Source organism: Labrus mixtus, chromosome 21, assembly GCF_963584025.1.
Source record: "Labrus mixtus chromosome 21, fLabMix1.1, whole genome shotgun sequence".
NCBI classification, from domain to species: domain Eukaryota; kingdom Metazoa; phylum Chordata; class Actinopteri; order Labriformes; family Labridae; genus Labrus; species Labrus mixtus.
Genome location: NC_083632.1, coordinates 11060429 through 11073034, shown reverse-complemented (window position 1 = coordinate 11073034; position 12606 = coordinate 11060429). Strand labels below are relative to the sequence as shown.

Here is a 12606-nt window from a genome sequence, read left to right as displayed (position 1 = left end):
CACAGCAGTAGAAAATTACTCAATGAGAAAGGTTTGCCATCCAGAAGTATTTAAAGCAGTGTACAGATTGCTGCACATGCTGTTCTTTGTGCCAGGAATATCCCTGAATGATTTCCAAGAACAGAAAACAAACCTTTAGTTTTTTTTTTTCGATGAAAAAGGAAAAAGGGCCGAGAATTCAAAGCGAGACGGGAGTGATGTGTGTCTCTCCCCTGGATGTCCAGTTCAGGGAAGTTGTGCTGAGCCACATTGGTAAATAGTGGCTCCCTGGGGAGCTCAAATGCAGACATACTAGGCAGTGGGAGAAAACATTGATTCTTGATATTATGCAGGGGGTGATAATCAATACAGTCCTCACTTGTACCCACAAAGGGAAGCAGGTGAGCAAGGACTACATGCAGGCAGCGTTTTTGATATTTCTTTTTTTAAATATCGTTTTTTTTAACAGCAGAGAAAGTATGGTAGTGGATTTAAAAAGAGGATGTCAAGAGCGGGAAGAAATGCAAAGCTTAATGAAGACCTTATTCATGATCTGGAAGAACAACGGTCTGAATGACGGGAAAGGATTGGAAAGTAGAAAATGGGAGGGCCTCCTGGACATATTTTATACAACTGACACAATGGACTCTCCACCAGCTTCCCAACTCTCTGTAAAAGCTGTAAATATCCCTGGACCAGGAGACACCCGGGGGATTGGACCAGATGAAATGATATCGTCTTCTGGTGACAACCCTCCTGGATCAAGATAAGTGAGATGGAAACGAGATGAACTTTAACCGACTCCAGCGGACATTCATCAAGGGTGCTGACCTTAATGGCTCCCTCAAGACCGCAGAAGTGAAGTCCCCTAACCTCACATTAGGAATACAGAGCATCATGGACAACTGATGAAGTCAGTGACCACAGTATAAGACTTAGATACAATATTTAATTATGAAGTTCATTATTGAAGGATTCACAGCGGCTTCAGCTGGCCCATAAATGTCTTTTGTTTTCATTTGTTCTGAAAAGGCAAGTGTGTATATTCTAACAATATTTTTATTGTAGGTAAAAGGAAGTTACATTTACTCAGTATTAAAAAAAATTCACCATTTGGATAAATTCCTCTCCTGGAAGTCCTCAGATTAGTTTTATTTTTTTCCTTGAGAAACATCAAATACTTGTAAGGGGTAAAAGGAGCACAGTGAATTCCTGGGAGGGAATGGCTGTCGGCATACCTGTCAAGTTCAAAGGCGTCTTCAGAGCGGGACATTACCTTTCTACTCCTAACACAGCAAACAATGCCTTCAGACTCATCACAGGCATTAGCAAGCCGCTAATGAAAGATGTGAACTATTCGTAAAAATGGAGACGTCAGAGCGCTGCAATTGTGTCAGTCAGTTTCTATTATTTATGGAAATCAATTGAGAACCAACCTCAGGGTGATGCAAATTGTTATTGTGAGAACAGTGCATTCAAAACGGCATAATTTCAGAGTCGTTTGGGGAATGTGACGAGTTTGAAATTGATCTAAATTTTTTCGGCATGAGCCACAAGCATTCGACATTAATGAACGATGTTGTTGGGGATTTTTTTAAGGTGTGATTGCTTTATTTTTTTATGTAACGCAGATGCTTATCTATCACATTTCCCTTCATTATGTTTTCCTTCCTGTTTCTTTCTCAGTCTCCGCTACTTTCGTTTGTCCTTAAACACACTCATTTTCAGGGATTTTTATTTTAATTTATCCACCACCATTTGCATTCTATGTATTTTTCTTGCACTTAACGATAGAGTAAATTAAAAGGAAAATAAATATTCTAGATAAGCAGATGGCAGCATTTAACAGTGTTATATCACAACCCTACTTAATAACTACAGCATTTGTTAGTATTTTACTTCACCCAGAAATTATTGTGCATTCAGTACCACTTTGGGAAAACTTGTCAACTCTAGAGACATATTAACATCTGATTAGCCCTCTAACTACTAAAACTTGTTTTTAAAAAAGAGCCTACTTTCTTTGATTAACATGATTACAAACAGAGATTAATTGAGTAAAAATGGAAGTCAAACACTATAATATTGGAACAGCTGGGAAAGACGGGTGTGTGAAAAGTTCATGTTGCAGTTTACAACATATTTTGCTGCTTGCTCAAAACTCCGATGTTGCGCAAGTAGTTAGAAAATGAGGCACTATGAGCAAATCAAAATATTTCACCTTTTGCACACTTTGCATACCGCTGTCACTGTATTATTAGGTTCTAAAAAAGGTCAGCTGCTAAGTATTCAGCCCCTTTACTCTTCCATATGCACTCATGTATACAACTGCAAGTAGGTGGATTTTCTTGGAGTGGTATGTCATGAACCAACACAAAATCCTCCATCATTTTGAAGTGGAGGGAGGAGGCTAAGTGTTCACAAAGTATTCACAAATCAAACATTAACATTTTTAAATGCTTCGCTGTGAAGCCCCCTGAACCAAGATTGTAAGCAGCCATTTGCCTTTAGGTAAACAATCGTGCAAACCAACAGATGTCTGCTTATTGGACTGCTCTTGTTGCCATAATGTGTCTATTTGAATTCCAGGTTGTTTCAGTTACAAAGTCCAATTAGGAAGAATGCAAGACACTTTCCTGCATAATGGTGTTAAACTGAATTATGTAATATTGTGATTCATGCAAGAGCCCCTGTTTCATACTAATGTATCTGGTGTTGATGGCATTGGACCTATATCTCAGCTGCATTGATTCTATGTAGCAGGCATTTTATAAATACAATCTGGCTTGCTTACACTGTATCTGAAGTGTGTTTTTCACTCATATTCTAATATCAATAACTCGCACAGCCCATAAAACTAAAGCTAGCTGTGCTGTCCCTTGTGAACAGTAAAAACAAGGGATTCATCCACTGCCCTCTGAAGTATCAGGCTGAAGTAGTGCTCTAAGTCGCCCATAAATTATGAGCCAGGTGTTTGGTTTGTTTGCTCTTGTGTGCCGCTGGTGGAAGACATCGGGGTGGCGCCTCCCTTCCTACACTTCCTTCTTCTCCCTCCTCTTCTTTTTCCTCCTCTCGTGCTCTCCCTCCCTCCCTCCCTCCATCTAACTCACCGCTCCCTGGGGTGTGTCTGTGGCAGCGCCTCTCCTTTGCACGCTGTGTGTGTGTGTGTGTGTGTGTGTGTGTGTGTGCGCGCGTAAATGTGTTTGAGCGGCGTGCGCTTCTGTTGCTGCCGCCTCCTCCCTTCTCTCTGCCTCCTATCTGCATCTGCTGCAGAGCTTAGCCAACACGCATCTCTCTCTTTTCTCCCCACCTCTTTCTACCTACCAGAATCTTTTCTTTCCCTTTCTTTTTTTTGGGGGGGCTGATAAGGGAGTCAGCAAACACCTCCACCCGCGGAGTCTGAGGAGGGGGAAGAGATGGGGCAGTCACTATAGTCGTCACTTTTGAGTATTGAGGACGGCGGTGAACCGGGGGAGAGAGCGCCGGATGGGTTAGGAGCCGTGAAACCCACATCACTCACCGCGGATTGAGCAAGCTTCCTCCCTCCCTCTTTCCTCCTCTTCACCTCCCTTCATCCTCTCTTCCCCTCTCTCTCTCTCTCTCTCTCTCTGTCTGCAGCCTCCAAGAACAGCCGCCGCATCATTTTTTTCAGAGCAGCAGCCCCCTCCCTCCCTCCTTTCTTGCCTCCATCCTCTCTCTTTGCTGCTTGCACCACTGTGGGAATGCAGCGAAGGTAAACGTATCGTAAATACTTCTTTTTCCCCACCTCCTGGATTTATTCTCTAACAGTGTCGGACTAAAGGCAGACAGCTCCGGTGACACACCGCTGTCACTCCGGGAGAATCAGACTGGGGTGGTCGGCGTAAGAGATTGGACCCGGATCACTTGGATTTAGCCCGCTATCCCGGATACCACCCCGTCTGATTGGCAGATCACGTCAGCTTTCCTCTAGCCTGACTCGGTACAGTTTCGGTGGCTTTCACCCTCTGGATTTCCGGCAGCTGGAGCAACCATAAGGGGTGGTCGAGCACGCCGAACTGGGTGCTATTACAGGCAAACTTGAAGTAGACACCTGCGAGAGAGAAGGGAGAGCTCTCCGGTGCATGTTCAAAAGGGTGAAATTAACTCAAATGAAACCTGAAGGAATAAAGGAACAGTCGTGATTTGTCTTTTAAGGACCGTACGCGGCCGATAATCAAACAAATGAGAGTGGAGAAGGGTGCTGCCGTAGCCTGGATTGTTGATCTTTGCACGCACACACGCACATGGATTTACAGCTCCAGCCTCAAGCGGATCGATATCCTTCTCTGTTTTTTTTTTTTTTGCTTGGCTTTTTTAACAAGGGAGTGAAGCATCCTGGGATTTATCGTCGCTTCGTTAGCGCTGAACTACAGTGAGGCGACCCCTTCGCTTCGCTCCCTCACCTGTCCATAACCTGTGTGGAAGTGTGTAGACACTAGTGCATATAGTGTGTGTCTGTAGTGTGTGTTTGTGTGTGTGTGTGTGTGAGAGTTAGAATGTGTGTGTTTGGTGTGTTGTCCGCCAGAGGGAGTGTAGGTTATATTGCTTGTGAATGCAGTTGAGTACTGTGCCAGTTTTTAATTAGCTGTACGTGACAGTGAGTGATCGTGTCTGCATAGTGATTGTCCTAATGCTTAATGTTTATGTTTGTGCATGTAGATGTTTAAGTTAGGTATTGTTGTGTGGGCACTTCCTTAAGATGCCCAGCACTTCTTCCACACCGTGTCCCCTTTCTTGTACATGCCTGAGTAATATTTGGCCCCCAGTTTGACCCCAAACACCCTTAGAGACAAAAAAAAAATATCTGGCAAGATGAGTGACCGCTCAGGTGCCACCCCTCTGGCACCCATGACACTAGAGGAGCCAGGGGCTGAACAAGCATCTCCCCGAGCCCCGGGCCCTCTACGCTGCGGCCCCTGTGCCGTGTGGCCTCGCCAGCAGACCTGGCTGTGTGCCGTGCCCCTGGTGATGGGCTTCGTGGGACTGGGACTCAGCCTCATGCTGCTGAAATGGATTGTGGTCGGGTCCGTCCAAGACTATGTCCCCACTGATCTGGTGGATCCTAAAGGTAGCATCGGACAGGACCCTATATTTCTCTCCAAACCCAGTGCCATGCCCAAGGGGCCCGACATTCCCACCGCCGCGACGACTTCAGCTGTCTCCACCACGGCGACGGTGTCCACTACCACGCCGCTAGCCGCGGATGGTACGGCCCCCGCGCCTAGAACTCGATCAGGGCCGCCGGCCAACCACTCGGCCAATGGCAGCACTGCCAACGGAGACGGCAACCGCGCGCCCCACCTTCACAACCGTGTCGGCACCCGCATTACAGGGACTGTGGTTACCACCTCCACCACCACACGCACCACCCGAATCACCCCGCCACCTAGCGTTAAGGAGGTCACCCCTCGCAGCACTGTCAGAAAAGGAGGGAGCGCTGGTAATGGACGTAACGGAGCTGCCAACTCTAAACCTGGACAGACTTCTCCTACCTTCACCACCACCGCACCCACCACAACTACAGCTACTGCGAAGACCACCGTCAAGGTGCAGCTGACCCCTTCCCAGTCTGTGGTTCCGGTCAAGCCTACATCACGCTGGAATCACCCTCGACCAGGCAACAAGGGCCCGGCTACACGCCCACACCACCGCTTCCGAACACGTAAGTTCACTTTTTTTGGGTGTATGGAGCTGTTTGAGTGAGTGCAGCTGTGTAAGGTTATCTGCAGAACTTGAGATGAGTGTTTGACAAGAGCTCTTTTCTCTACCTTTTACAGCGGTAAAACAGTATGTCACTATAATAGGAAGTTATCACATAGAACTGTATCCATGGGTAAAAAAAAAACCTCTTTTGTCTGATATGCTTTGATATGACTCATGGTCTCAGAATATAAATTATTTCCTTTTATATCCACATGGAAAGTGGATACTCCAGCAGCTTAACATTAATCGTATTCATTAGTACAGACAGATATCAGGGGATGTTCTCAGTATTTTCACCCCTCTCGTCTTTATCTTTCACTTGTGCATTAATCCGATATGAATCTTACCTCCCGAGGAGTATTTTCTCACACACTGGTTTAAGCACCATTTAGGGCCGGGTTCCATCGAGTAGAATTTATTTTGTTTTGTCTGCTCGAGTTGGGATGCTAAAGCTTTGTGATGGCTGCTGTGACTCAGGACGGCATATTTGTTTTATGAAAACAAATATGAAAACAAATAGCAGGAGCTGGTGAGGTGTCAAAGTGGGAGAAAGGTTAGCTCTCACCTCCTGTCTAGAGGAATCAGATATAGCAGGGCCACACGTCTCATTTAGATGAGAGGATATCTGGGAGAGGAGTGTCGCAGGTACAGCTTTCACACTGCAGGGAGATACTGAGAGGGAAGGCTCATAGGGGGAAATAAATGGAAACAGGGATGAGAGTAAGGTTGCAGAGGACAAGTGGATTTAGATTAGGCAGGAAATGGAGAGAAAGAGGGGAGCCATACTTTGAAAAACAACAGAAAGCTGAAGAGGATGGTGAGGGAAGAAGGAGAATGCAGGAAGCAAAACAAAGCGGAGGAATGAAGAGTGGGAGCCGGGAGAAGAGAGAGATGGCAGATGGAGTGGGCTAAGTGAGGGAAAGGCTTCAGGGAGATAGACAGTATAAAGCAGGAGGGAGCTGTGAATTTTGCATATTTAGCATTGTATAAAGAAGGAAGGCTTCCTGATTATGCATTCCGCATGGGACATGTTTTTAACATCACAGGGTATTTTATTTTTCAGATGTGGGTGGGGCAGGATGCAAGTGAAATCATGGGTACTGACTATGTAGTTTTTTGTTTTTTTCTCACGCTCCAGGCACTCCTATTTTAATAAATTATGTAGCAATGTGGGATTTAATTGGCAGCTCTGATTTGAAACTCACTCATGATTTGGCTCATTTTTAGCTCATTGTTATTATAACTCTGTAGATTAACCATTGACAAATACCCAATAATCAAAACATTTCAATACATGTCATGTATTGGATTTGGATCATATTGTATCCTCATATTGGGCACATTGATTACTTTTTTTCAACAGACAAACAGTGATCAAGTCATATTGTTTTTTTCTTTTTCACCTTAGGGCAAGATATGTTTACCCTTACATTGCAATGCTTTGCATTCATTGCATAACATTACAAAAGGTATAGTTAAATGGGCCTGACTCAGTTACAACTGGTTTACAGCAGGTTCCTGATCTGCAGTACATAAAAAAAGACCACATCAGACAAATGACGCAACCAGCAATCAGGTTTAACAGCAACACAGACAATCAGAGGTGTGGGGAATAACTGAGATTAGTTCAATCAATGGTTGCAAGTTTGTCCATTCATCAGATGGCTTTTACATGCCTGCTCTCATTCAGAGTCTTCCTGTAGTACAGTCCATTACTCTAGAGTCAATGACGTCACCCGGCGGAGAGCTGCCAAACAGCTGAAATCAGCCAAATTGGGCAGCCCCCTTGTGTGAACATCAGGACACATCTATTTCTACTGTATGCTATGAAAGGACACTGCCTTTGAGGGGTAAAGCATACTTTTGCAGAAACAGCATTTTGTGTTGGCTAGTCTTTCTTGAGTTGACCAGATCTACACAATATAGCAACATTACCACAGAAAAAAAAAGGAAAAAATATCACCCAATTCAATCTTCTGGCAAGTATGTACGAAAGACAAAAATGTTGATCCTTTCAACAGATGTTGCTGATAAGTCTCCATGTCTATGTGTTGACATCATGCAGAATCAGCTGACATGTTGGCCCACTTGTAAATCTTTATCCCTGCATTAGGAAAATATCTGTTTGGCTACAGGTGGTGTAAAAACACGTTAGCTATTCCCAGTGGGTTTCAGATTAATGGAGATAGTATTTAGAAATCTTTTTTTTTTTTTTGATATTGCAAAATGGAAACCAGATCTTAAATATACAAAGCCGAACACCTCTCTACCAGTTATAACTAGACGAAAGAAGTAATTTTTTGTTTGCCAAAAAAACCTTTCAATGACAGCCAGAATCTAACAAGCTTAATGGTAAACATTGGTGGGAGTAATTGACGTCAATGGGATAGAAAACCAAGCTATCGAAACAAATGATCTGGTTTTGCACCAGCTGCTGCTTTTTGTGAAAGTCCATTTGTATTTTAAAAGCAAAAAGTAATTCCATTTTCACACTTTTATACCTCACAAGAAAGTTATGACACACCTTCAGCTATTTTAAATTCACAAAGGGTGTTGATCATTCTCAAGACACATTCAGAGAGTGATACATCGATTTGAAAATACCCATTGATGACAGAAATACCCTGATAATTCATTACAGTACGTTCTCGTAATTGTTAAACAATAATGTGTGCAATATTTGTATTTGTACTTTTGATCAACCTCATAACAGACAAAGAGGTGGAGTGAAGGAGGGCCTTAATCCTCCTGGCATATAGCTACACCATAACGTATGCAGTCAGACCAGTCATCCCCCTAATTATGGCCATGTCTAATCCTTCATAAGGTCAAAAATGAAAAGTTATTTTAAAAAAAGGAACCCCCGCTCGTACAGTGTGTGCCAACAAAGATATGAATTATTAAGACCAAAAGGTTTTGTGGAACACACTGTACACGTTTATTTCTGCTGTCAAAATGGCCAACCAGGACTCCTGCACTTTTGGTGCCAGCCTCAAGTGGACACTTGACGAACCGCAGTTTTTTGCATTTCTCCATCAGCTTCAATTTTTACTGGATGTTGCCACTTGGGTAGAATCAAGTTTAACAAAAGTTTTTTTTTTTCTGTATACACTGCACCTCTAAACTTTGCAGTTGTCATTTGACAAAGATGGATGCGCTACAAAAGTTTAACAATTTCTCTGATCAACAAAAGTCACAGATGATTGCATTCACCTTTTCGAAATTTTTGACCTCTTCTATTTACATTTGTGTGAGATTATACTCCTGTTGTAAATCCACACGCTTACTTGAAAAATGTAACCATTAAACTATTATGCTACCACTTCCAGTATTTCATAATAATATGTATTTACAAGGAAAGGTCAATTTGAAATAATGGATGGCTGTTGTTAGCTTTGTTAAATAGCTTCCTCTTAATGCTGCATGTTACTCTCCCCTCTTCTTGGAATAAACACTCTTGCTATGAGTTTGAATATTGAAGCAATTTCTTCACAGTATATTACTTTTATTCACACAAGACCTGTGGTGTTTGTATGTATTCACAAAGGCCCTTGTGTACAGCGCTTATGTGCTATATTACATGCACAATACTAACACTGCATTCTGAAGGGCAAAACAGACTTTTATGAATCTTACTCCAGAGTTTTTCTAAAATGCAGCTTCCTCTAAAGATTTGCTTCATCACTCTAACTGTTATATTATTTAGAGTTGTTTTTAATGTGTAGAATATGTCTCAGTTGGTGATGAAACGTTCTGTTGAATAGGGCCTCGGGTGCTTTTGTCTTTACACACAGCAAAGTGATCCCATATTTTATTTTAAGTTGTGGGCTGATGCTGTTATACAGTAGGTTCTCTGGTTTCAGATAATCTGTGCAGCATGTAGGAGGCAGCAACATGCCCCCCCTCTCGATTCATTTCATTGCTCCTGCTGTTTGGTGAAGATCTAGACGAGCTCTGTCCGCTGGGGATAATGACATATTTTACCTCCTCCTTTTTATCGTTTATCCCCTCTTTTTCCCTCGCTCTACCTTTTCTGCACGCTTATTGTGTCCTCTTTCCATGTCATTGTATTGCTCCGTCTATTTTTGCCTTTGCTTTGTGCTTTCTATCTCCCTTTGTGGGTTAGCTCCTAGGCTCGCATTCATGAGCATATGGGCAAACACGGAAAAACTGGCACACTTGTGAACACAAAGATAAGCATGTAACGTGTGTGTGTGCCCATAAACTCATGAATCTATCATAGGGTTTTTCTAGTTTCTGTATTTGAGACTATAATGTATCCCAACCACTTTCTACATACAAGCCCCATTGGCTCAGAAGTAGGGAAATAACAGGAGTGGAGCAGTGCACAATGAAAGCCTGTTGGGAAACCATGGACACAGTGTTGGCTCTGGTCCCACTTCACTCCCCTCTCAGTTGTAAGAAATCTTCCTCAGTGAAGCATGGTTGTAATTCCATGCACATCTCACTTGCCTGATTCCAGACTTGTGAATTGCCAGCCACATTAAAATTTTTGTCAAGCGACTGAAAGGTCTGGTGTTGCCCTTCACTGAAACCAGTGGCTGGTTCCCAAATTGGAGAAACAGCAGAGTCAGTCAGCGTCCTTAAAGGTGGGACACATTTTAAAGAAAAGTATTCTGAATGAGAGCCAGACAAAGTTATCAAGGCGTCTGTAGATCAACTGACTGAAACAACAGTCATTAAATAAGAACAGATGCCCACTGAAGGCATTAACAAAAAGATGAAAAAGTGTGCTGCTGCTCTCCCCATGGGTTTAATTTATCAGTTGGCTCATTTTGCACGAAAGAAAATGGATTCTTGTCATCAGTCCTACATCTTGGAGCCACTACTAAAAATGGATGAACTCAAGTAAACAAAACCATGGAGTATGTTACCCCTTTTTGCTCTTATAAATGATTACGCAAGAAAGACTCTGATTAGCATGTCTAAGCTTATTTCCGTGAGCAATGACTGATGCAAATTCAGTGTTGGCACAGCTACAATGATTAAAGAGAGATAAAAGCCCTTCCAAACGCAAACAAACACACTCACTAGTACTAGCTGGCTAACATAACTGAACCTTGATATGAATTTCCAACTAGCAATGATGACCTTTATCAGCAAGTTAAAGCTAACATTTGTGAGGAAGTGCTCATACAGATACAGCATTGATACTACAGTTACAGTGTTGAGTAATGGCCTGATAAACACCTTCCGACAAGAGCTCGACATGCAGGAAGCAAATGTCATCCTGTGTACTGGCTGGCTAACCATGTAGCATTTCAGTCACGATTTAGCTAGTTTCTTTCAGCTAGTCAAGTCTATCTGTATTAACTGCGGCTTAACAGAGATTTATCTGACTGTGTAATTTAGCACATGAAAATTAATGAACCAGCATTATGCACTGTTTATAGGGAACAGCTAGCTAGCAGTGACACTTGACAATGATTGGCCCCCATTACAAAACACAATGCTTCAGTGTTTTTTGGGTGATTGAGCCTGTGCACAAATTATCCTAGAGTGACAACCTGGTAAATGCTAAAGATGTTTTGAGAATGTATCCCATTCCCTTTCCTTTTGTTGCCACTTCTTTGTACTGCTGAATTATTTATCATAAAAGAACTTGAGAAAGAAATGTTAAAATGACTTTTTTTTTGCCACTGCTGGGAAAAGGCAATATAAGTCACTCCTAATCAGAAAACAGCTTAACAAGAGGATAATGTCAAAATGAATGCTGGAAAGCTTATTAAATAGCCTTTCAGTCTGAGTTTCATGCTAGCATCATGCAGAAATGCAGGGAAAAGCCAGTCAGACTGTGCCCCAACTGATTTTTACTTTCAGATAGGAGCACACAGGAAAGCGACAAAGGTAACTGTTTTTCTCTGATGTCACTTGAAAAAAAGAACAAAAATTGATGTTTTTCCTGCCACGCAAGCCCCTGTTTCTTTCTGTGTGTGTGTTTGCTTTGTTTGTTTGTTCCTCACTATACATGAAGCTGGCACAAAGTACTACTGTAGGATGATCGGAGCGTGTAAAGGGGATTAAAAACAAAGATAAAAATCCAGTTTCCCTCTCTCTCTCTGTCTCTCTCTCCAGGGAGGTCAGGCTTAGATTTGCCGGGTTGCCTCTGAGGCCCCTCTGTCTCTCCTGAGACACGCTCTGCTTGTTCGCTGAGGCTGGCCCAAACAGGGCTGCTCCTGCACAGCGTGTTAGTGTGCAGCTGCACCGATTTTTACACATTTCTTCCTGGTTTGAAAGTGAGCTCTCATGCATCAGCTAAGGAACATTTGAACCCAAACTGTTCTTAACTCAGCCTGTGACTTATTGTAAGTCTCTCAAGAGTACTGTGATCGTGCACACTGAATAATGCCTTTTTTTTGTGGTAGCATTGGAGCCAGTGTTTGGGGCTGTCGTACGCAATGAATATGATTTACCTCTGAGGAAAAACCTGTTAAACTTGGCTGCAATACAGATGTGAAATTGTCCGTCCATGGTGGTCACTGCTAATCAGATTCTCATTTAAGTGGTTTTAGAGAAGCTTAATTATTTAAAATGAATGGGGAGTTATTTCAGTATCCATGAAGTGCTTGCGTGAATGTTACAATACCAGAAATAGAAATTATTCATATTAGCATTGCTGGAGGAGGCATTAGCAAAACCATGCCCTCAGACATACTGCAGCATCTAATTCTTCTGACAGCGTGAGCCAGCTGGCTTCCATTAGTGTTTTTTATTATGCAAAATATACATATACAACCCCAAAAGAAAGAGCTTTGGTTCTTCAAAAAAAAAAATCATATAAATTAATCTGACATTTTTCTTTAAAAAACGTGAACTATCTTTGAATGAATATGCAGCATGCTGCTGTGTTTGCCTTAAACATCTAGCTAGCAGAGACACTTG

General features: G+C 42.6%; 1 protein-coding gene across 1 annotated transcript in view; it reads left to right on the top strand.

The window, feature by feature from the left end:
- Positions 1-3252: 3252 nt before the first annotated feature.
- Positions 3253-12606, top strand: part of nrg3b (neuregulin 3b) — a 219955-nt gene continuing 210601 nt past the window's right edge. The window contains exon 1 of the mRNA XM_061028695.1: positions 3253-5662. Within this exon, the coding sequence (XP_060884678.1) occupies positions 4813-5662 (850 nt within the window). The 5' untranslated portion in view covers positions 3253-4812. The remainder of the gene's footprint in view (positions 5663-12606) is intronic.